The 21,161-nt window shown below is 44.2% G+C and overlaps 1 protein-coding gene across 1 annotated transcript in view; it reads right to left on the bottom strand.

The window, feature by feature from the left end:
* The window catches only part of LOC120945571 (coagulation factor XIII B chain-like), an 86,577-nt gene that overhangs the window by 13,081 nt on the left and 52,335 nt on the right, over nt 1-21,161 (bottom strand). The window contains exons 6-8 of the mRNA XM_040359835.1: nt 14,876-15,055; nt 14,288-14,473; nt 10,888-11,070 (exon numbers count right to left, since the gene is read on the bottom strand). Coding sequence (XP_040215769.1) covers nt 10,888-11,070; nt 14,288-14,473; nt 14,876-15,055 — 549 coding nt within the window. The remainder of the gene's footprint in view (nt 1-10,887; nt 11,071-14,287; nt 14,474-14,875; nt 15,056-21,161) is intronic.

The raw sequence follows: 21,161 nt of genomic DNA, 5'->3' as shown, positions 1-21,161 counted from the left end.
TGTACAAAGATGGAGTCCCAAGAATGGCATATGCGGTGACAACATTGGAGGAAGTGATTGAGACCCAACTATTCCCTTCATCACTTTCGGAGCAGGATGCCAAAGTGGTAGCACTCACAAGAGCATGTGAGACCGCAAAGGATCACACAGCCAACATCTACACTGATAGCAAGTATGCTCTCGAAGTAGTCCATGATTATGGACCCATAAGGAAGAACAGAAGATTCACTTGCTGAAAGAGAACCAATTGCTGCAAGAAAACCAATTCAAAATGGGAAATATGTTCAAGAAATTTTTGAAGCAGTAACCCTTCCAAAAGAAGTAGCCATCCTGAAAGTCAAGGCACATACTGGAGGACAACCAAAGAAGAAAAAGGAAACCAGTTGTCTGATCATACTGCCAGGATGACTGCTGAAACACCAATGGAAGCAATCATGACTCTAATCACTGATTTTGCAAAGGAATAAGAAGAAGCCCGTAACAGATTGAAGGAAAATAAGAGAACAAATACTTAAAGTAAAGGAACTGATTAAAAAATTGCAAGAATCTGCACCTGATGATTGGTATAAGATCATGTAAAGGGGCGGAGCAAAGAAGGATCAAGATGGATTTTTGTGCAAGAAAAATGGAATATGTGTCCCACCTCAAACGGAGAAGATGATCATGCCACTAGCTCATGGACTGAGTCATGTATGCCCTAAGGCAATGGAGAGAAACGTAAGCAAGGCTGGATGGTTTATTCGATACTCCAGAAATGCATGTCAAGACTTTGGCCCAGATTCACATACATTGGCGTATATTTATGCCGGCGTAGCGTATCTCTTTTACGCTACGCCGAATTCACAAAGCACTCGCTCCCACTCGCTGTTAAAGATACGTTGGGTTTCCTCTGCGTAAGCCGTCGTAGGTGGAAGTGGCCGTGAGCCATGCTAATGAGGCGTGACCCCATGCAAATGATGGGCCAAGCGTCATAGAAGTACTTAAAACGAATGGCACATGCACCGTCCCATGGACATATCCCAGTGCCCATGCTCAGAATCACGTTGAAACTACTCCCTAAGATACGACGGATCACTGCCTACAACGTGAATGTAACCTACGCCCAGCCCTATTCACGTACTAAGTAAACTACGTAAAATACGACAGCTGTGTTCCCTGGTCCATACGTTTGCATGACTTGCGCCTCCTATATGGGAAATAACTTTACGCCGGGCATACAACTTACGTAAACTGCGTATATTATGCGCCGGGCACATTTAAGTTTGTGAATCGACGTATCTCCCTCATTAGCATATGTGAATAGGAAATCAATGGGAGCGCCACTTGCGGCCAGCGTAAATATGCGCCCAAGATAGGCCGGCGTAGGAAAGTTACATCGGTCGGATGAAGCCTATTTTCAGGCGTATCTTGGTTTCAGAGTCCGGCGCATAGATACGACGGCGCATATTTACACTTACGCGGCGTATTTCGAAATACGTTGGCGTAAGTGTTTCGTGAATCCGGGCCTTAGTTGATAATCTGTGCTATAAATAACCCAGGAAAACCGACCAGAGTAACACAGACATTGGGCCAAGTCACTTCCTTTTCCAAAGACTTCAGATTGATTTAATCCAATTGGCCAAATCGGGCCAATATCAATATGTTTTGTTGTGCGTAGACATGTTTCAAGCTGAATAGAAGCCTGGCCGGTGGCTAAAGCAAATGCCAAGACAGCAGCAAAGAAACTCCTTTCCGAAGTAATATGCCGCTTGGAGTCTCTGAAACCATAGAGAATGACAGAGGAACACATTTCACTGGAAAGACCATGCAAATTACATGCAAGGATTTGGCAATTGAGCAGACCTTCCATGCCTCCTATCATCCTCAGAGTTCAGGGAAGGTAGAAAAATATAATGGAATCATTAAAGACAGGCTAGCTAAATTAATGCAAAAGGGAAAATGGGTCAATAAAGAAACAATGACCAGAACTGTTGCCTTAGGTTCTTTACAACATCAGGATTACCCCTACGTATAGGTCAGAGAACTTGAGCCCTTATGAGATTTTGTTTTCTGAGCCCACCTAAGGCAGGGTTGTATTTTCCACATAAGACTGCTGTAATGTATAATGATTTTGTTTTTTATGTAACTCTTTACTGCAAGCAACTAACTGCAATGCACAAGTTTGTTTTTGATTCAATTCCAGATCCAGTCAAGTAACTGGACCACATGATTTACAGCCAGTTGATTGGGTCCTAGTAAAAGTACATGTGAAAGTACCTTTGGGACCAAAGTTCGAAGGACCCTACCAAGTGTTCCTGACAACTGCTACTCTGTAAAGTGACGTGGATACATGCCAGCCAATGCAAGAAAGTACAGCTAATTTCAAAAGATGAGTAAACTACTGTTATGCCTTTGCTTGATCTTAGCAGTCAAGGCTATAGAGGAAAATCACCTGTACAAATTACACATGCTAACAGGCATAAGGAGTGATTTGAGTAATTGCTAGATATGTTCACATAAGCCAGACAGTTCAAAAAAAGGCACACACCTAGGGCCAGATCCTCAAAAGAGATACTCCGACTTAAGTGCTGTTCAGTCTGTGTGTAACTTTGGAAACGATCCTCAAAAGGCTTTTTCCAAAGTTACACAGAAGATCCGGCATGTGTAATTGAATTACACTGCCTAATTTTAGGATGCAGTACCGCATCCGCCGCTGGGGGCATTTCGAGTCGAAATGCCGTTGCTAGTATGCAAATTAGCACTTAAGGCGATCCACAAAGCTTTCTAGCTTCTTTTTTGCGCCGTAAGTGTTATTTTGCAAGTGTAAAATTAGGGCTCGTTTTACAAAGTGTAAAGTTAGTCACACCTTGTAAAGGCCCATTGCAGCGACGGCATTTGGTATGCTTTCCCGAGGGAGAACTCCACGTCAATTTGTAAAAAACAAAACCGGCATGGGTTCCCCCCCAGGAGCATACCAGGCCCTTAGGTCTGGTATGGGTTGTAAGGGGACCCCCCCTACGCCGAAAAATTGACGTAGGGGGTCCCCCTACAATCCATACCAGACCCGTATCCAAAGCACGGTACCCGGCCGGCCAGGAAGGGAGTGGGGACGAGCGAGCGTCCCCCCCCCTCCTGAGCCGTGCCAGGCCGCGTGCCCTCAACATGGGGGGGTTGGGTGCTCTGGGGCAGGGGGGCGCACTGCGGGCCCCCCCACCCCAGAGCACCCTGTCCCCATGTTGATGAGGACAGGACCTCTTCCCGACAACCCTTGCCATTGGTTGTCGGGGTCTGCGGGCGGAGGCTTATCGGAATCTGGGAGTCCCCTTTAATAAGGGGGCCCCCAGATACCGGCCCCCCACCCTAAGTGAATGGATATGGGGTACATCGTACCCCTATCCATTCACCTGGAGGCAAAAAGTAAAAGTTAATAAACACACAACACAAGGCTTTTTAAAATAGTTTATTATTCTGCTCCGGACGCCCCCCCTGTCTTCGTTATTAGCTCAATTACCAGGGGGGGCTTCTTCTTCCGCTCTCCGGGGGTCTTCTTCCACTCTCCGGGGGTCTTCCGCTCTCCGGGGGGGCTTCTCCGGACTCCGGGGGGGCTTCTCCGGACTCCGGGGGGCTTCTTCCATCTTCTCCCCTCTTCCGCTCTTGACTCGGCGAACCCCGGTTCTTCTGCAGCTCTCCGGTGCCTTCTTCTTCAGCGCTGGCTGCCTGCTATGTTTGTGTGTTAGCTCGATTTCAAACAGGCAGCCGGCGCGGTCTTCTGTGGCGTCATCTTCTCTTCTGGTCTTCTGTTCTTCCGATGTTGCCTCGTCGCCTGTTGTCGCTGTAATGATGGAAGCGCGCCTTGCATCACATTTATATAGGCATCACCGTCCCATCATGCTCCGGTAGGTACCCACGTGGTGGGTGCACGTGGGTAGGCACCCACCACGTGGGTACCTACCGGAGCATGATGGGACGGTGATGCCTATATAAATGGGATGCAAGGCGCGCTTCCATCATTACAGCGACAACAGGCGACGAGGCAACATCGGAAGAACAGAAGACCAGAAGACCCTGACACCACAGAAGACCGCGCTGGCTGCCTGTTTGAAATCGAGCTAACACACAAACATAGCAGGCAGCCAGCGCTGAAGAAGAAGGCACCGGAGAGCTGAAGAAGAACCGGGGTTCGCCGAGTCAAGAGCGGAAGAGGGGAGAAGATGGAAGAAGCCCCCCGGAGTCCGGAGAAGCCCCCCCGGAGTCCGGAGAAGCCCCCCCGGAGAGCGGAAGACCCCCGGAGAGTGGAAGAAGACCCCCGGAGAGCGGAAGAAGAAGCCCCCCCTGGTAATTGAGCTAATAACGAAGACAGGGGGGGCGTCCGGAGCAGAATAATAAACTATTTTAAAAAGCCTTGTGTTGTGTGTTTATTAACTTTTACTTTTTGCCTCCAGGTGAATGGATAGGGGTACGATGTACCCCATATCCATTCACTTAGGGTGGGGGGCCGGTATCTGGGGGCCCCCTTATTAAAGGGGACTCCCAGATTCCGATAAGCCTCCGCCCGCAGACCCCGACAACCAATGGCAAGGGTTGTCGGGAAGAGGTCCTGTCCTCATCAACATGGGGACAGGGTGCTCTGGGGTGGGGGGGCCCGCAGTGCGCCCCCCTGCCCCAGAGCACCCAACCCCCCCATGTTGAGGGCACGCGTCCTGGCACGGCTCAGGAGGGGGGGGGACGCTCGCTCGTCCCCACTCCCTTCCTGGCCGGCCGGGTACCGTGCTTTGGATACGGGTCTGGTATGGATTGTAGGGGGACCCCCTACGTCAATTTTTCGGCGTGGGGGGGTCTCCTTACAACCCATACCAGACCTAAGGACCTGGTATGCTCCTGGGGGGGGAACCCATGCCGATTTTTTCTTTGAAAATGGGCATGGAGTTCTCCCTCAGGAATGCATGCCGCTGTCATTTTTTTTTTCCCCGACGCAACTTTAAGCCGTCGCGATCCTCAAAACTCGGCGTAACGTAACTTCGCGCATGCGCAGTACGGCCGACGCGCATGCGCAGTACGGCCGGCGCGGGAGCGCGCCTCATTTAAATGGGACTCGCCCCATTTGAATAGGAACGCCTTGCGCCGGCGGAATTTTAGTTACACAGCCTGAATTTTCTAGATAAGTGCTTTGTGGATCAGGCACTTAGGTAGAAACTTTAAGCCAGTGTAACTTAAATTGGATTTTTTAAGTTACGTCAGGTTTTTGTGGATCTGGCCCCTAGTACTCATTTACTTTCATTTTGAGTTTAAGCAATACAAGGCTGCCCAAAAACTAGTATGTCAAGAATATCACAAATGTTCTATTATTGTGAAAAAAAAAATGTTATACTAAATATAACTTAAGGCCTTTTGGAATATCCCCTTGTTTAATAAGGGGAAGAGGTATAAAATGTGACATTATGATAGGAAATATGACAAACCCAGATTACATTTGTTTAGATATGGTACATTTTCATGGATCCAGCAGATATGTTTTTGTCCTCATAGGAGTAATCGGTATAGGATTGCTTGTTTACCGTATTTGTTTTTTTAATAGTGCTAAATGTGAAATACAATGATAGTTATAACTGAAGAAGATGACCCCAAGGAAGAGAGAGTGTTATCAAATAGTCAGATTAGCAGATTTGTATGATGCCGAGATGGGTGATGCCGAAACATGTTTTCTTTCACTTTCTATCAGTCACATGTTGTAACCACCCATTTAACTATTCCCTTGCTACTAAGAAGATATGAATGCTGATTGGACTAAACTATACGATCACACCTATAACACGCCTATTCATAGAGTATATATTGTTAAACTTGATGTTTTTAAGTCAGAGGCACTTCCTTCTTCGTCCCGCCTGGTAGAGATGGAAGTCGGTCTGTGTTGTGTCTCTCCACTGCAGTGTTTGTATACAATAAAGCATCTAATAATCTTTTACAAAGATCTGGATCTACTATCTCATCTGAATATCTTATTTGAGACCCCCAAATCAGATTTAAACGTGTTGATGCACTCACCTGATATTATGTACCGTATTTATCGCGGTATAACGCGCTCTGGCGTATACCGCGCACCCCCAAAGTGGCCCCCAATCCTGTGGGAAAAAAAGATTTTTTGTTTTTTTGTACTTACAGTTTTGATGTCTTGCGCGGCGTCCATCTGCGGCCTCGTCGGATCCGGCGTCCTTCTGCGGCTTCGGGTGTCCTCTTCGGCGGGTCCGGCGTCCATCTTCGGCGGGTCGGGCGTCCATCTTCGGCGGGTCCGGTGTCCATCTTCGGCGGGTCCGGTGTCCATCTTCGGCGGGTCCGGTGTCCATCTTCGGCGGGTCCGGTGTCCATCTTCGGCGGGTCCGGCGTCCTTCGGCGGCGTCCTCCCGCTCGTTTCCCGCCACGACTTTGAATACTGCGCCCGCATATAGCGAGCGCAGTACACTCGTGAATCTTCGGGCAGGCTCGGGCGCCTCTCGCACTGACGTCCTGTACGCTCAGGACGTCAGTACGAGAGGCGCCGAGACTGGCCGAAGATTCACGAGTGTACTGCGCTCGCTATATGCGGGCGCAGTATTCAAACTCATGGCGGGAAAGCGGGTATCGGCGTATATCGCGCACCCACGATTTTGCCCTGATTTTCAGGGCAAAATAGTGCGCGGTATACGCCGATAAATACGGTAATACTATTTTGTCAACGCTTGTTTGTGATGGGCCAAATTTTGCACAAATGTGTACACATGCTTTTAACTGTGTTCATTTATGCCATTTTTTATGTTTTTGTGTAAATAAATGATAGATTTGTATAGAAACCATGTGGTCCAAATCTGACTCTAAAGTCCGAACCAAGGTTTTTTTTTCTGTATTTGATAACTTAGAAGGAAAACATGGAGTGCCAAAAAGAAATGTCCATGGGGCAGTGAGGTTGGTGCTTTAAAGCACAAAAAAAAAACACATTTTCTATATATTTTATTGGTCAATAGACTTTCATTTTTGTTGCTCCACATATTTCTCTATTTTATGCTTGCACCCTCCTCTGCATACAGCACATGCACCTATGGTTTTGGAAGCAGACTTTCTAATCATTAATCCAATCTTTGGAAGTTAGAACTCTTCTACTGATTCCATCTCAAGACCCAGTGGTAAATTTCACTAAGTGGATTAAAATTATATGACAACCATGTTGGGCAAAATACAGCCAACTGAAGTAATCAAGATTGAAATGCCAATGATGTGAGAGAGTTTATTGAGCAAGCTGGACATTTTCATTCAGTTCCCTCCTTTGAGCACATAGGGGCCAGATCCTCAAAAGAGATACGGCGGAGTAACTGCTGTTACTCCGTCGTATCCCTGGTCCTAACTATGGAACTGATCCACAGACTCAGTTTCCCATAGTTAGGACGAAGATCCGACATGTGTAATTGAATTACACTGTCGGATCTTAAGGATGCAATTCTAGGCCGGCCGCTAGGTGGCGAGGCCATTGAGGCCGGCGTAGAATATGCAAATGACCAGTTACGGCGATCCACGAACGCTCCGACGGGCCCGACGCTCTAAATCTACGTCGTTTACGTCGAGTTCCGCCGCGTAAAACTAGGGCTAAGCCCTAGTTGTCCTAAGCCATGTTAAGTATGGCCGTCGTTCCCGCGTCGAATTTTAAATTCTACGTCGTTTGCGTAAGACGTCCGTGAATGGCGCTGGACGCCATTTACGTTAACGTCTAAGCAAATGACGTCGGAGCGACGTCAGTTAGCGCAATGCACGTCGGGTAATTTACCCGACGGAGCATGCGCAGTACGTCCGGCGCGGGAGCGCGCCTAATTTAAATGGGACTCGCCCATTTGAATAGGAACGCCTTGCGCCGGACGGATTTAAGTTACAGCGCCGCAAATTTCCAGGTAAGTGCTTTGTGGATCGGCACCTAACTTGGGAGATTTGCGGCAGTGTAACTTAACTCTGAAAAGTTAAGTTGCGCTCGGCGACTGTGGATCTGGCCCATAGGGATTAGCTGGTGCAGCAGGCGGTAGAAACAAATTTGGTGCACATCGATTTATACCCATGTTGTTTGAAAAAAAAATTGTCCAAGGGTCAGTTTTAAGCAGTTAGTACATACTATGCTTGTGTGGTCCATGTGCTACCCAAGTTTATAACATTTCTTACTGTATGTGAAGATTCCCTATATAAAAGCCACACTGCCTTGTCAAGGTCCTTTGTATAGTGTGGTCCTTCATTTTGGAACATATATAGCAATGAATAAGGTAAGGACAGGAATACCTGGAGGCAGTTCATGTATCCTTAAAGGTGCAGGGACACACTAGAAGTCTATCACAGAACAGTGGCAGCTGAAGGCGTCCAGTGTGTCCCTGCACCAATTACAGTAAACTAAACAAAATGGCAACCACCCCAATTTATACCTAGATTTTAGAGTAAGGTGAACATGGACGTATGCACATTAATTATATGAATATTTTTATTATCCTTCATGTCTTATATTATCCTAATTAGACTTTTGAACATACTTTATATGCGTGAACTGTGTTTTGAAACAATGATTTATTTCTGTGTACATTTTTCTAATTTTTTTTTAGATTCTTTTAGCTCTGCTGAAAAGGGAAATCTAAAGCTCCCAAAGTGCATTTGTTGTTTTATATAGACCGGGTAGAAAGCTCACAAACATGGAAGAGCCTTTGGGGGAGCTTTGGGCATTAACCAACAAATATACGAGAAATATAATTTTTTTAACTATGCACATAAATATGTATACAGTGCAACCTTGGATTACGAGCATAATCCATTCCTGGAGAATGCTTGTAAAAGCACTCGCATATCAAAGAGAGTTTCCACATAGAAGTCAATGGAAACTGAAATCATTTGTTCCACATTGACTTTTATGGCATGCAATACTGCATGTGGCTAGAGGTGGGAGACTCTGAAATACTCGAAGATCGTTTGGCTGCATTCAGAAACCCTCAGAAAGGCTCAGAAACACTCGGGAACTGAGTATTTCCTAGTATTTCCAAACGGCTCCGTGTGCCACCAGCGCCCCCGAACCTCTGGTCAAATGAGGTACTGCACACTGCAGAGGCTTGAATCCTGTTTGTTTTGCGAGACAACACTTGCAAACAGTCAGGATTAAAAAAAAAAATGCTCGTATTGCGAAACGCTCGTTAACCGGTTAACGCCCGCCCACTGTATATATACGTCCTCTTTTTAAAGATGGATATCTCGGTAACGGCAGCAGCTGCTGCCACAACCGAGGTATCCATCTCTTGTGTGGGCGGGCGTGTAAACGATAATGGCGGTCTCCGCTGCGGATTCGCCGCGAGATCGCCGTTATTGGTGGTGGGAGAGGGGCCCCCCCTCCCGCCGCTCTTCCGCGCCCTCCGCCGCTTACCGGAGCCATCGGTAGCGGCGGAGGAGATCGGATGCTGCTGGCTCTTCAGTGAGGACGCGAGTGAGGGCAAGATGGCCCCCACCCGTCCTCAAAGCTTTGCTGGGCGGAAGTGACGTCAAAACGTCAGTCCCGCCCAGCATCTTAAAGAGACAATTTTTTTGTTGTCATTTTTTTAAATGACAAATTTTCCTTTTTTTTTTTCTTGCATTTAAGTCTAAAAATGAGATCTGAGGTCTTTTTGACCCCAGATCTCATATTTAAGAGGACCTGTCATGCTTTTTTCTATTGCAAGGGATGTTTACATTCCTTGTAATAGGAATAAAAGTGATACATTTTTTTTTTATTATTTCAGTGTAAAAAATGATAAAATCAATAATAATAAATAAGAAAACCAAAAAAAAAAATATTTTAAAGCGCCCCGTCCCGACGAGCTCCCGCACAGAAGCGAAAAAAAAAAACGGTGTTCAAACCACACAAGTGAGGTATCGCCGCGATCGTTAGAGCGAGAGCAATAATTCTAGCCCTAGACCTACTCTGTAGCTCAAAAAATGCAACCTATAGAATTTTTTAAACGTGGCCTATCGAGATTTTTATGGGTAAAAGTTTGACGCCATGCCACGAGCGGGCGCAATTTTTAAGCGTGACATGTTGGGTATCATTTTACTCGGCGTAACATTATCTTTCACAATATATAAAAAAATTGGGCTAAATTTATTGTTGTCTTATTTTTTAATTCAAAAAAGTGATTTTTTTCCAAAAAAAGTGCGCTTGTAAGACCGCTGCGCAAATACGGTGTGACAAAAAGTATTGCAATGACCGCCATTTTATTCTCTAGGGTGTTAGAAAAAATATATATATAATTTTGGGGGGTTTTAAGTAATTTTCTAGCAAAAAAAACTGTTTTAGTCTTGTAAACGCCGAATCTGAAAAACACCTTCTGTCCTTAAGTGGTTATTAACCATGTTACTCGCAGTCCGAGGTTACACTGTATTTTTATTATCCTCCCTTACTTATTTTATCCTAAATGGATTTTTAAACTGTTATATGCATGTGCTTTGTTTGGCTCAATGATTTATCTGTGTACATTTTTCTGTATTTTATTTCAATTAAATTCAAATAAATAAAACCTCTGGACCTGGATCTATTGGTGTGGCACTCCTACTGCTCTTTTATAACAAATAGCCTGGCTCACTAACTATTTACAGGAACCAGTTGCATGTCTTGAACCAAAAAACATACACCACTTTTGCAGAAATGCGTAGATAGTTATTACCATACAACGACATAAGGGATACTGCAAAAGCACATAAATGTTACAGAAACAAATAATATTTACATTTTAATTTTGTATTTCATAAAGTACATCTATTCAAGTATTAGAAAAGTTCAGAATATAAAACATTTAAATGGGATTACCTGTATTACTGTCTAAAATAAAATCAGATTCTACTGTGACATTTAAAATTGATTCACATGATGATACATGTACACACAATACCTACCCAAGCATTTAGGCAGTTGTAACCAGGTTCCACGTGTACAGTATACAGTTTTGGTTCCCTCCATTAAGTGGTAGCTGTGACAGCGGTATTCCACAGAAGAACCGGTAGTATACCTTGCCAGTGCAGCACCGGTAAGCTCACCCTGGCTTATTTTTGGTGGACTTCCACAGTCTTCATTATTGGCTGGCATATATAGAAAAATAGAGAAATCAGCCACATTAGAATTGTTAAATGAAATGGACTAGTTGGTAAACTATATACAGTACATGAATGTCTGCTGAACATTAAAGTGACCCATGCTGTTCCTTTTGCTACCCCATATAACCGTACCTGTGCATAAAGGCAGTTGCAAGTTCTATATTGCCTCCTTTCTCATGTCACAGCTTTCCTTGGGTATTCCAAAAAAAAATAAAAAATCAACCGGTAAGCATTACATATCAGTTAAAACATTGAAAGAATACAGTGCATCCGGAAAGTATTCACAACGCTTCACCTTTTCCACATTTTGTTGTTACAGCCTTATTCCAAAATGGATTAAAGTTATTCTTTTTCTCAAAATTCTTCAAACAATACCCCATAATGGCAATGTGAAAGAAGTTTGTTGAAATCTTTCCAAATTTATTAAAAATTAAAAACTAAAAAAATCACTCACATGTACATAAGTATTCACTAGACATGTTCCGAAAAATACATTTATTTAGTTACTCCCGAAATTAATTTTTATTTATTTTGTTTCGATAAAAAAATGCATTTGTCCGAAAATCCGAATGAATTAAGGTTGAATCTGTCATTGAAGGCTTATGGTGTCTGTCGAATGTTCTAAGAAGATTCAACGAAGCAACTAAACTGTACGACGCAGCAATCATACATTTCCGGTCAAATGTTCCGCCTACAAGCTATAGAAGAATTCTAATATATGACACTAGTAATAATTATATTTATAAATTATTATTACTAGTCAACCAACATTCAAATTCTACTATAGCCTATGGGCCGAGCATTTGACCGTAAATGTACGACTGCGGCGTCGTACAGTTTAGCTGCTTGTCGAATCTTCTTAGGACTTTCGACAGACACCATAAGCCTTCAATGACAGATTCTAAGTTTGTATGTTTTTAGCTGCTTCGTTGAATCTTCGTTGTTCATGTCGAATGGTCTACCCCAACACTGTCTCTATAATGTCAAATCTTTTCTCTCTATGTCGAAATCTTTCTTCTCTGTGTAGAATAATCTTGGACTAATAGAGGTTAGGCACATTTGACCACAGGTTCGAAACACACAGATCACTATTGTCAGCATCATGTCGAATCTCCTATCTATATCGAACTGTTGTAGCAACGTTCGTTTTCGTTTGTTAAAACGATAACGAAAATACCCGAAATTCAGATTGAAAATGCATTTGGACGAAAACAAATGCACATGTCTAGTATTCTAGTATTCACAGCCTTTGCTCAATACCTTGTTGAAGCCCCTTTGGCACCAATTACAGCCTCAAGTCTTTTTGAGTATGATGCCACAAGCTTGGCACACCTATTTTTGGGGAATTTCTCCCATTCTTCTTTGCAGGACCTCTCAAGCTCCATCAGGTTGGATGGGGAGCGTTGGTGCACAGCCATTTTCAGATCTCTCCAGAGATGTTCAATGGGGTTGAAGTCTAGGCTCTGGCTGGGCCACTCAAGGACATTTCCATAGTTGTCCCATAGGCATTCCTTTGTTATCTTGGCTGTGTGCTTAGGGTCATTGCCCTGTTGGAAGATGCCCCAGTTTGAGATCCAGAGTGCTCTTGAGCAGGTTTTCATCAAGCATTTCTCTGTACATTGCTGCAGTAATTTTTCCCTCAATCCTGACTAATCTACCAGATCCTGCCACTGAAAGACACCCCCCCACAGCATGATGCTGCCACCATCATACTTCACTGTAGGGATGGTATTGGCCAGGTGATGAGCTGTGCCTGGTTTCCTCCAGACATGACACTTGTCATTCAGGCCAAAGAGTTCAATCTTTGTTTCATCAGATTAGAAAATTTTGTTTCTCGTTGTCTGAGAGTCCTTCAGGTGCCTTTTGGCAAACTCCATGCACAGTGTCATGTGCCTTTTACTGAGGAGTGGCTTCTGTCTGGCCACTCTACCACACAGGCCTGATTGGTGGAGTGCTGCAGAGATTGTTTTTCTTGAAGGTTCTCCTATCTTCACAGAGAAATGCTGGAGCTCTGTCAGAGTGACCACTGGGTTCTTGGTCACCTCCCTGACTAAGGCCCTTCTCCCCTGATCGTTTAGTTTGGCCAGGTGGCCCGCTCTAGGAAGAGTCCTGATGGTTCCAAACTTCTTTGATTTATCGATGATGGAGGCCACTGTGCTCATTGGGACATTCAATGCTGCAGATTTTTTTCTGTATCCTTTTGCAGATCTGTGCCTTGATATAATCCTGACTCGGAGGTCTACAGACAATTCCTTGGACTTCATCGCTTGGTTTGTGCTCTGACATGCACTGTTAACTGTTAGCCCTTATTTAGAGAGGTGTGTGCATTTCCAAATCATGTCCAATCAACTGAATTTACCACCAATCAAGTTGTAGAAACATCTCAGGAATGATCAGTGTAAACAGGAGCTAAATTTTGAGTGTCATGGCAAAGGCTGTGAATACTTATGTACATGTGATTTTTTATTATAAATTTGCAAAGATTTCAAACAACCTTCTTTCACGTTGTCCTCATGGGGTATTGTTTGTAGAATTTGGAGGAAAATAATTAATTTAATCCATTTTGATATAAGGCGAGAATATAACAAAATGTGGAAAAAGTGCTGTGAATACTTTCCGGATGCACTATAAGTTCTTTGTAGAGGAGATGTGCTAGTATGCTACTGTATATAACAAGCCATAAGTTTATAGTTTCGGCTTTACAACACATGGCAGGATGAAAGTACAAGGGTTGAAATTGTCACAACACCAGCGACATTTGGTCCCTACCAGAGCCTTGGGAGCCTAGTGCATACTAATTTACCCAGACCAAATTCATGGTTGCTACAGATCTTGATGGAGCCAGAGGGATATTTTATGTCCTTGATGGAGTGAGTGGGACAGCATACAAGCATATGTAAAAAAAAAAATGTCTTTTCATGTTTTGAAATGTATTCTGTGGTTTTCGTGACCACAGGCATATAACAAAGTACCACCGCACACAGCCATTAATGTCTATGGATGACTGAACACAGCAACTGGGCATTCCAGGTGGGGTAAATCTACTTAAATTTACGTTGCATGGACTCAAGCACCCACGTGCAAGAGACCTAAAATCTAAAATGTAAATATATATGTATTAGGTGAGGGGGGTGGTACGCACAAATTTAGTTATGAGGTACATTTTTTTTCTAGTTATGTTTCTGCTCTAGGATTGACTTACCCTTGCATTTAGGAGGCTCTGTCCATTTGCCCTTCCTACATATGATTTTATTAGATCCTTGTATTTCATATCCATCAACACATTTGTAAAATATAGAATCACCACTGGAATAAATCTCTCTTTCTATAACAGCTGTTCCATTATCTGTTGGTGGAGGTTTTCCACATTCTATCTTTTCTTTGAGTTCTGTAAAAAAAACAAAAATAAACTGAGAACAATACACAACCTTCTTTCTCGTATTTAGCTTTAAAAGATATACCTGATCTTCAGACTCACTGTCTGGCCTGGCCATGGGCAGAGTGTTTACTCCAACATGTTTTAAATAGCAGGACTAAGCACTGCACTGCAGAGAAGTAAACCATGCTTAGGACTAGTTAGGCTGTGCAATAAATCTGTATTGGGTATGCTTTTTTTAGGCTATCACATGGAACGTTTGGGTTGGTGGGAGACAGACTTGCTCTTAGTTATTGACTTCTGTCTGTAAACACAAGATGAAGAAGAGGTAGGGGCCGCTCTGTAGTCCAACCAAATTTCCATCTAAGCTCATAATCCCTGTCAACGTAATCCCAGTGGTAGTTGATTACTCACCAATACAAGTAGGTGGAGTTGTCCACTGACCATTCTCACAATGGATTTTCTCAGTGCCAATAAGCTTGTAATTGTCATCACATTCATAATGTACAATGTCCCCAGTGTGGTGTAAGGCTGAGTTGTTAAGCAGGATGCTATGGGCTGGTCTGGGTGGTGGTGGGCATCTTTTCCTTCTTTCTGTTGTAAATAGACCATGTTCTCATTAAACATTATAAGTAACAACATTCTCTAATGGATTTACTAAAAGAATATAGATTTTTGAAAGTTATGGTTTATTTTTGCCTTAACCAATCATGTACCACAAATATATATTTTGGCTGTCACAATGTAGAGTATACGATTTCCTATAATCTGTGCCCAGTCTTGCCACAAAGAGGTTAATCCAGCTCTGAGAAATCCTCTTTTCTTTTTTCAGTGAGATAAACGGACAAACAGGAGAAAACTTTTGTCCGTTCTTCCCCCTTGCTGTGATTGACAGGTTATTTACATATCTCATGCACTAGCTTAAGACTGGCATTATTTTTTAATTCCCACCCCCACTCCTTTTCTGAAATCATGTGGTTACTTTTCTGGATTTTGATTGGAAGTTAGTGATCATAGCAGAATTTAGTGTAAGGAATACACAGGAGAAAATGAATGTTGACAAGGGGAGTGTAGAGGTGGGCGGAGAGTCTACTGACATCACGACTCCACCCACTGAGCTCCAGATAACAGATCCACCCACAGAATTTGCAGTTTTTCAGCTCTTATAACAGACAGTGGGGAGACATTTGACAGGTAAGGATACATGCAGGAGGCATGTATATCCTTATAGATCAGCACTATGGCAGTAGTTTAGAAATTATGAGGGTGGGTTTACATCCGCTTTAATTGGGTATTTAATTTGAACACAGCTTTACTTGATTTACTATTTTAGAAAATCAACCTCAATGTATACAGTAAAATTCTCACAGGACTTTCAAAGCCAATGCTTTCCATTTATGTCAGATGAGATTTGGTAACTTGAATGAGCAGTATACACAGTGAAAAGGGAGTACAGTGGAACCTTGGATTGCGAGTAACACGGTTAACGAGCGTTTCACAATACGAGCATGATTCAGGCCAAAGCGCTGTGCAGTACCGCATTTGGCCTGAGGGGGGGGCACCGGAGATTTCCAGGTTTACACCATATAGTGGGAGTCTGAAGATCTCCAGTTTGCAATATGCAAGGATGGGCATACTCTGCTGTCAAAATACCACATTGTGAGCACACCTAAACAGAGCATAATAACAAAAAACATGATACATATGCCCATGGAAAGGGATACATTTTAAAGTGATTCTAAAAGCTAAAGGTTTGATACCTTAAAGTAGAACTATAGGCACATTTGTATTGTTATTTTGGATAGAGCAAGGGAATAACCACTATCATATTTTTTTTTTCACCATCTGTGTCCTATTGCAGAGAATTACCTTCACTTCATGTCCCATTGCCAAATAGGAAGTAAAAGGAAATCCCTGTTATTGAAGGGAATTCCTTGGGGACCCCCAGGTCAGCAGAACTGGTGTCCCTTTTGGAAGATTCCCCCTCTATTATTTTTCCAGGAACAACTCCAAATTTTAAGTTTTCTATTACTTTCACTTTCAATGATAATGATAAACAGGACAAACAAAGAAGGTGAATCTCCTTAACGGGGGCACAGACGACAATAGCGCCTGACAGGTTTTCAAATCCCTCTCTACTCTATCCAAAAAAAAAAAAAATGTTTTGCCTTTAGTTATACTTTAATGCATTATACACATTAAGGTAAAACAAATCTTATGGGTGCCCCCCTTATATTTACCGGAGCCCACCTCCATCCAACGATGTGTGCGAGAGCAGCGGCTCTCCCAGGTCCCTTACTCCTCATTGACTCACACAGCAGCGGGAGCCATTAGCTCTCGCTGCTGTTAATGACAGCAAGTGAGCCAATGAGGAGGGGCCGAGCCACGCTATTAAGTCTAAATGGACACACAGAGTGTGGCTCGGAAATGAGCCAGCTTGAGTGCTCCCATAACAAGAGGGACAAGGAGGGAGGAGCCAGGATCACCGGCGAGGGCCCAAAAAGAAGAGGATTTTTTTTTCTAATCTTTCCTTTATAATCACTTTAAGGATTCTGATGGGGAGATAGACACAATAAACTTCTGGGTGTTTCAATCTGTTGTTGACCCAAATAGGTCTGTCTTAAATCAAATATACTAATGATTGACAGTATATCTTTGTGTTTAATTATATTAGTGAGAGTATGTCACAGAAAAAGGTTGCCAGCAAATCCTGTAAATTAGATTCCCCTTTCTAAATTTTTCAGCTTTAACATTTTCCTAGTGCTACATGTTCGGGCCAATGGCTGATGATGGCTCATGTGTTACTGTCTTTAAGGTGGTTCTAAAGTTAAAAGATTTTTTACCTTAATGCATTCTCTGCATTAAGGTAAAACATGTTTTACCATTTCACCCAACCCCAAACACTTACCTGTCTTTGTCACGATCTGGTGCTGTTCCAGCTGCAGCTCTTCTCTCTTCACTTCCTGCTTTCACAGGAGACTCTGAGAGCAGCGGGAGCCACAGGCTATTGCTGCTGTCAATCAAATGCTGTGAGGAGGGAGCAGGGGATGTATCTACTGTATGCACACAGCTTGCTGAGGGGGCACCAAGAGAAGAAGAAGAGTGGACAGCACTGGCAGGGAACTCCAGAAGAGGAGGTAAGGTACCACTTTGTGCAATACCTGCACACAGCAGGTTTTAAAAAAAAGGCTTTATATTCACTGTAAAGCTGAACTCCTCCCTTGCAGTTAGGATGCTCCCGGAAAGCAAGGGTTAACTGCTTATTTGTTTCTAGGGGACCAGGTAATGCAGTTTACTTACCTTATTCTCTGCTCCCATAAACTCCTCTGTTGCAAGACCAATCCCTACAGCCTCTTCTCTCCTGTACTCTGGTGGTGGTCAGATGCCTCTGTCATCAAGACTGATGCAGTGACCATAGCTTTGCCTTGGATGTTAGAATGCAAGGAACAGTCCAGGGTCGAAGTGGAGGATCATGTAAGTAAAAGTGCATTTACTGCTTCCTAGACAGTTGTGGCTGGTGCTCAATATTTAGGGCGGTGACATACAAACAAACCTGGCTCCCTCACTTACACTATCACCCCCCACCACCCCAGAGGACGGACGGGAAGGCGGTGATCAGTGGCCTTACCTTAGGAGTCCGATGATGAGGTGATGCTGCTGCTCCTCGCTCCAGATTGCAGAGGGAAGAGCAAAGGCCGTTACTACTTCTCCCAGCCGAACAGGCGTTGCTTCACCTCCTGGTTGAACAGGAAGTGGGTGCGGAAACCCAATTGGCCATCAGTCCTAAGACTTTCTGATTGGCCGGGAGGAGAAGCAGAAAGACAATAGCGAATATTAATTTACTATTGTCACACAACTGGGTGGGCTCAGGGCCCAGTGCTCTGGGCCCTGAGCCCACCTTTTATGAAGCCATGTAGAGCCTCAAGCTCCAATCATGTGCTTAAAAAACATTGCAATCCATGCATCCGGCACCCTGTATCTATTAGGGGCCGGGCGCATGGATTAGGGGGGTGCCCCCGCGCCCCTAGTGAAGCGGCCACCACTGTTCCTAGACATAAGTGAGAAGTTAACTCTTACCTGGAGGGATTAGGGCTACAGCAACTTATATGCGGGCCAACACATGCTTCAGGTCACACACTCGACCTAATTTTCAGACAAAATCTGAAAATAAGCATTTTAGAAAATGAACCATTGCCATGGACAGACCACCATGCAATCAATTTCATAATCTCCAAAATTCCCCCAGTGATAAAAGTACCCAAGCCGGTGACAATACACTGGGCTAGATCTCAGAAGAAGCTCCATTCGGAACTCTTTAAATCTACCTTGGGAAACAGAATCAAAACAATCCATTCACATCAAACAGCCGCAGATACACTGGATGCCATAAACGCAGCCCTGCTACAGTCAGCCGATTTAGTAGCACCAAAACGCAAAGCCTGCATCCGAAAAAGAAAGTCTGGCTGGTTCAACAAACAGCTGTCGCTTCTGAAGCAAGAGCGCAGAAGGGCGGAAGCCGCCTGGAAAAGAAGCCCTGCAGAGGATAACCTCATCATCTACAAGGCAATAACAACACGATATCATAAAGAAATCTTCAAAGCCAAGAAACATCATTTTTCTATGGCGATTAACAGCGCCCTAAACCGCCCCCGCGAACTCTTCAAGATGGTCACCCAGACCATGAATCCAGGATGTCTTGAAGTCCCCAACTCAGACACCCAAGAGTTCTGTAATGAACTATCGGATTTCTTCATCAACAAAATTGAAAGAATCCGGGAAAGCATCTTGCAAAACAATACCCCCCTCAACCCCACCGTCAATCAACCACAAAACACCCACAGAAACGCTCTACAATCAACAAAGTTCACTCTGGAACCGATCTCCAGCGATACCACAAAAAATATCATTGGTGCTTTGCGGAACAGCACATCGCCCAATGATATCATCCCCACCAAACTACTGAAGGAATGTGCCGACATCCTGGCACCACCCATCACACAGCTTATAAACCAATCATTTAAGGAAGGCACAGTGCCATCCCTGTTGAAAGAGGGCACAATCCAGCCCATCTTGAAAAAACCTAACCTGGATCCCAAGGACCCAACTCACCGCCGTCCCATAACAGGCCTAAATGTTCTCTCCAAGATAATGGAGAAAGTAGTGGTACAACAGCTGCAACAGCATCTAGATACCCACAATCTACTGGATCCATTACAATCAGGCTTCCGTCCCGGACACGGGACAGAAACGGCCTTACTCAAAATATGGGACGATGCCCTCGAGGCCGCAGACGAAGGAGAATCTTGTCTCCTGGTTCTGCTGGACCTAAGCGCAGCCTTTGACACGGTAGACCACAAACTGTTACTGATGCGACTAGCCAAGGTAGCAGAAGTCGCAGAAGGTGATTTACCATGGTTTTCTTCCTTTCTTGAAAACCGATCACAAACAGTTAAATTGGGTTCTTTCACGTCGGAAAAGCGCACGGTGTCATGTGGAGTCCCCCAAGGATCCCCCCTGTCACCGGTGCTTTTCAACATCTATCTTCGCCCTCTCTTTGATATTATCAGTAGCCAAGAACTACTCTATCACTCTTATGCAGACGATACGCAACTGTATTTTCGCATCTGCAACAAAAAGGATCATCATCCCAGTTTAGAGAAATGTCTCTCTTTGATAGAAAACTGGATGACAAAGAGTTATCTTAAACTCAACAGTTCAAAAACAGAACTCCTTATGTTTCACACCAGCCGAAAGAGTAAACTGGCAACAACCTGGACACCCCCGCCCATTCTGGGCCAAATCATCACCCCTAGCTCCAAAGTCAAAAGTCTCGGGGTCATCTTCGACACCTTCATGACAATGGACGCACAAATAGGGTCAGTAGTCAGCGGAGCGCACCATCTGTTGCACCTATTACGCAGACTTATTCCATTTATCCCCAAAGAAGACGTAGCAGTCGTGGTGGGAACAATCGTGAATTCCAGACTGGACTATGCTAACGCCCTGTACCTCGGACTCCCAAAGTACCAAATCTCCCGTCTGCAAGTCGTTCAGAATACGGCCGCCAGACTGGTGACTGGGAAAAAAAAATGGGAATCAATCTCACCTTCGTTGAGAACCCGTCACTGGCTGCCAGTAAAAGACAGAATTGCATTTAAAGCACTCTGCCTGACACATAAGTGCATCCATGGGAAGGCTCCGCAATATCTTTGCGACAAGATAGAACCTCACAATTCTAATCGCGTTCTGCGATCCACCGACCAAAATCTGGTCAGGGTACCAAAAACCAAATACAAGTCCAAAGGAGAGAGAAGGTTTGCTTTTCAGGGTCCTAGACTATGGAACGCTTTACCAACCAGCATTCGGTTGGAGGAAAACCACCTGACTTTCAGAAGACAGATCAAAACTCTGCTCTTTTGATGTCATGAGACACGAACAACTAGCGCCCAGAAACGATTCAGTTCGCATGCGCCGCGCTTTATACGTTTTTCATTCATTCATTCATTCACAGTGTGGGCACAGCCCCGCTGCAAGGGAGAACTTTTATTTTTCCCCGAGTTGGACTTTAACCAACTAACCATTGCACATACAAGGCCTTTTCTAAATGAGACAACGTAGCACTAGCATAAATGCCAAATGTCCACATGTTACAGGACACATTAGAAGTGTTACAGTCAGGGCATTTTTTCAGCACGAACTT

The sequence above is a fragment of the Rana temporaria genome, chromosome 7 (genome assembly GCF_905171775.1).
Source record: "Rana temporaria chromosome 7, aRanTem1.1, whole genome shotgun sequence".
NCBI classification, from domain to species: Eukaryota; Metazoa; Chordata; class Amphibia; order Anura; family Ranidae; genus Rana; species Rana temporaria.
The sequence above is the reverse complement of the archived record's forward strand: the minus strand, read 5'-3'. Positions and strand labels throughout refer to the sequence as shown.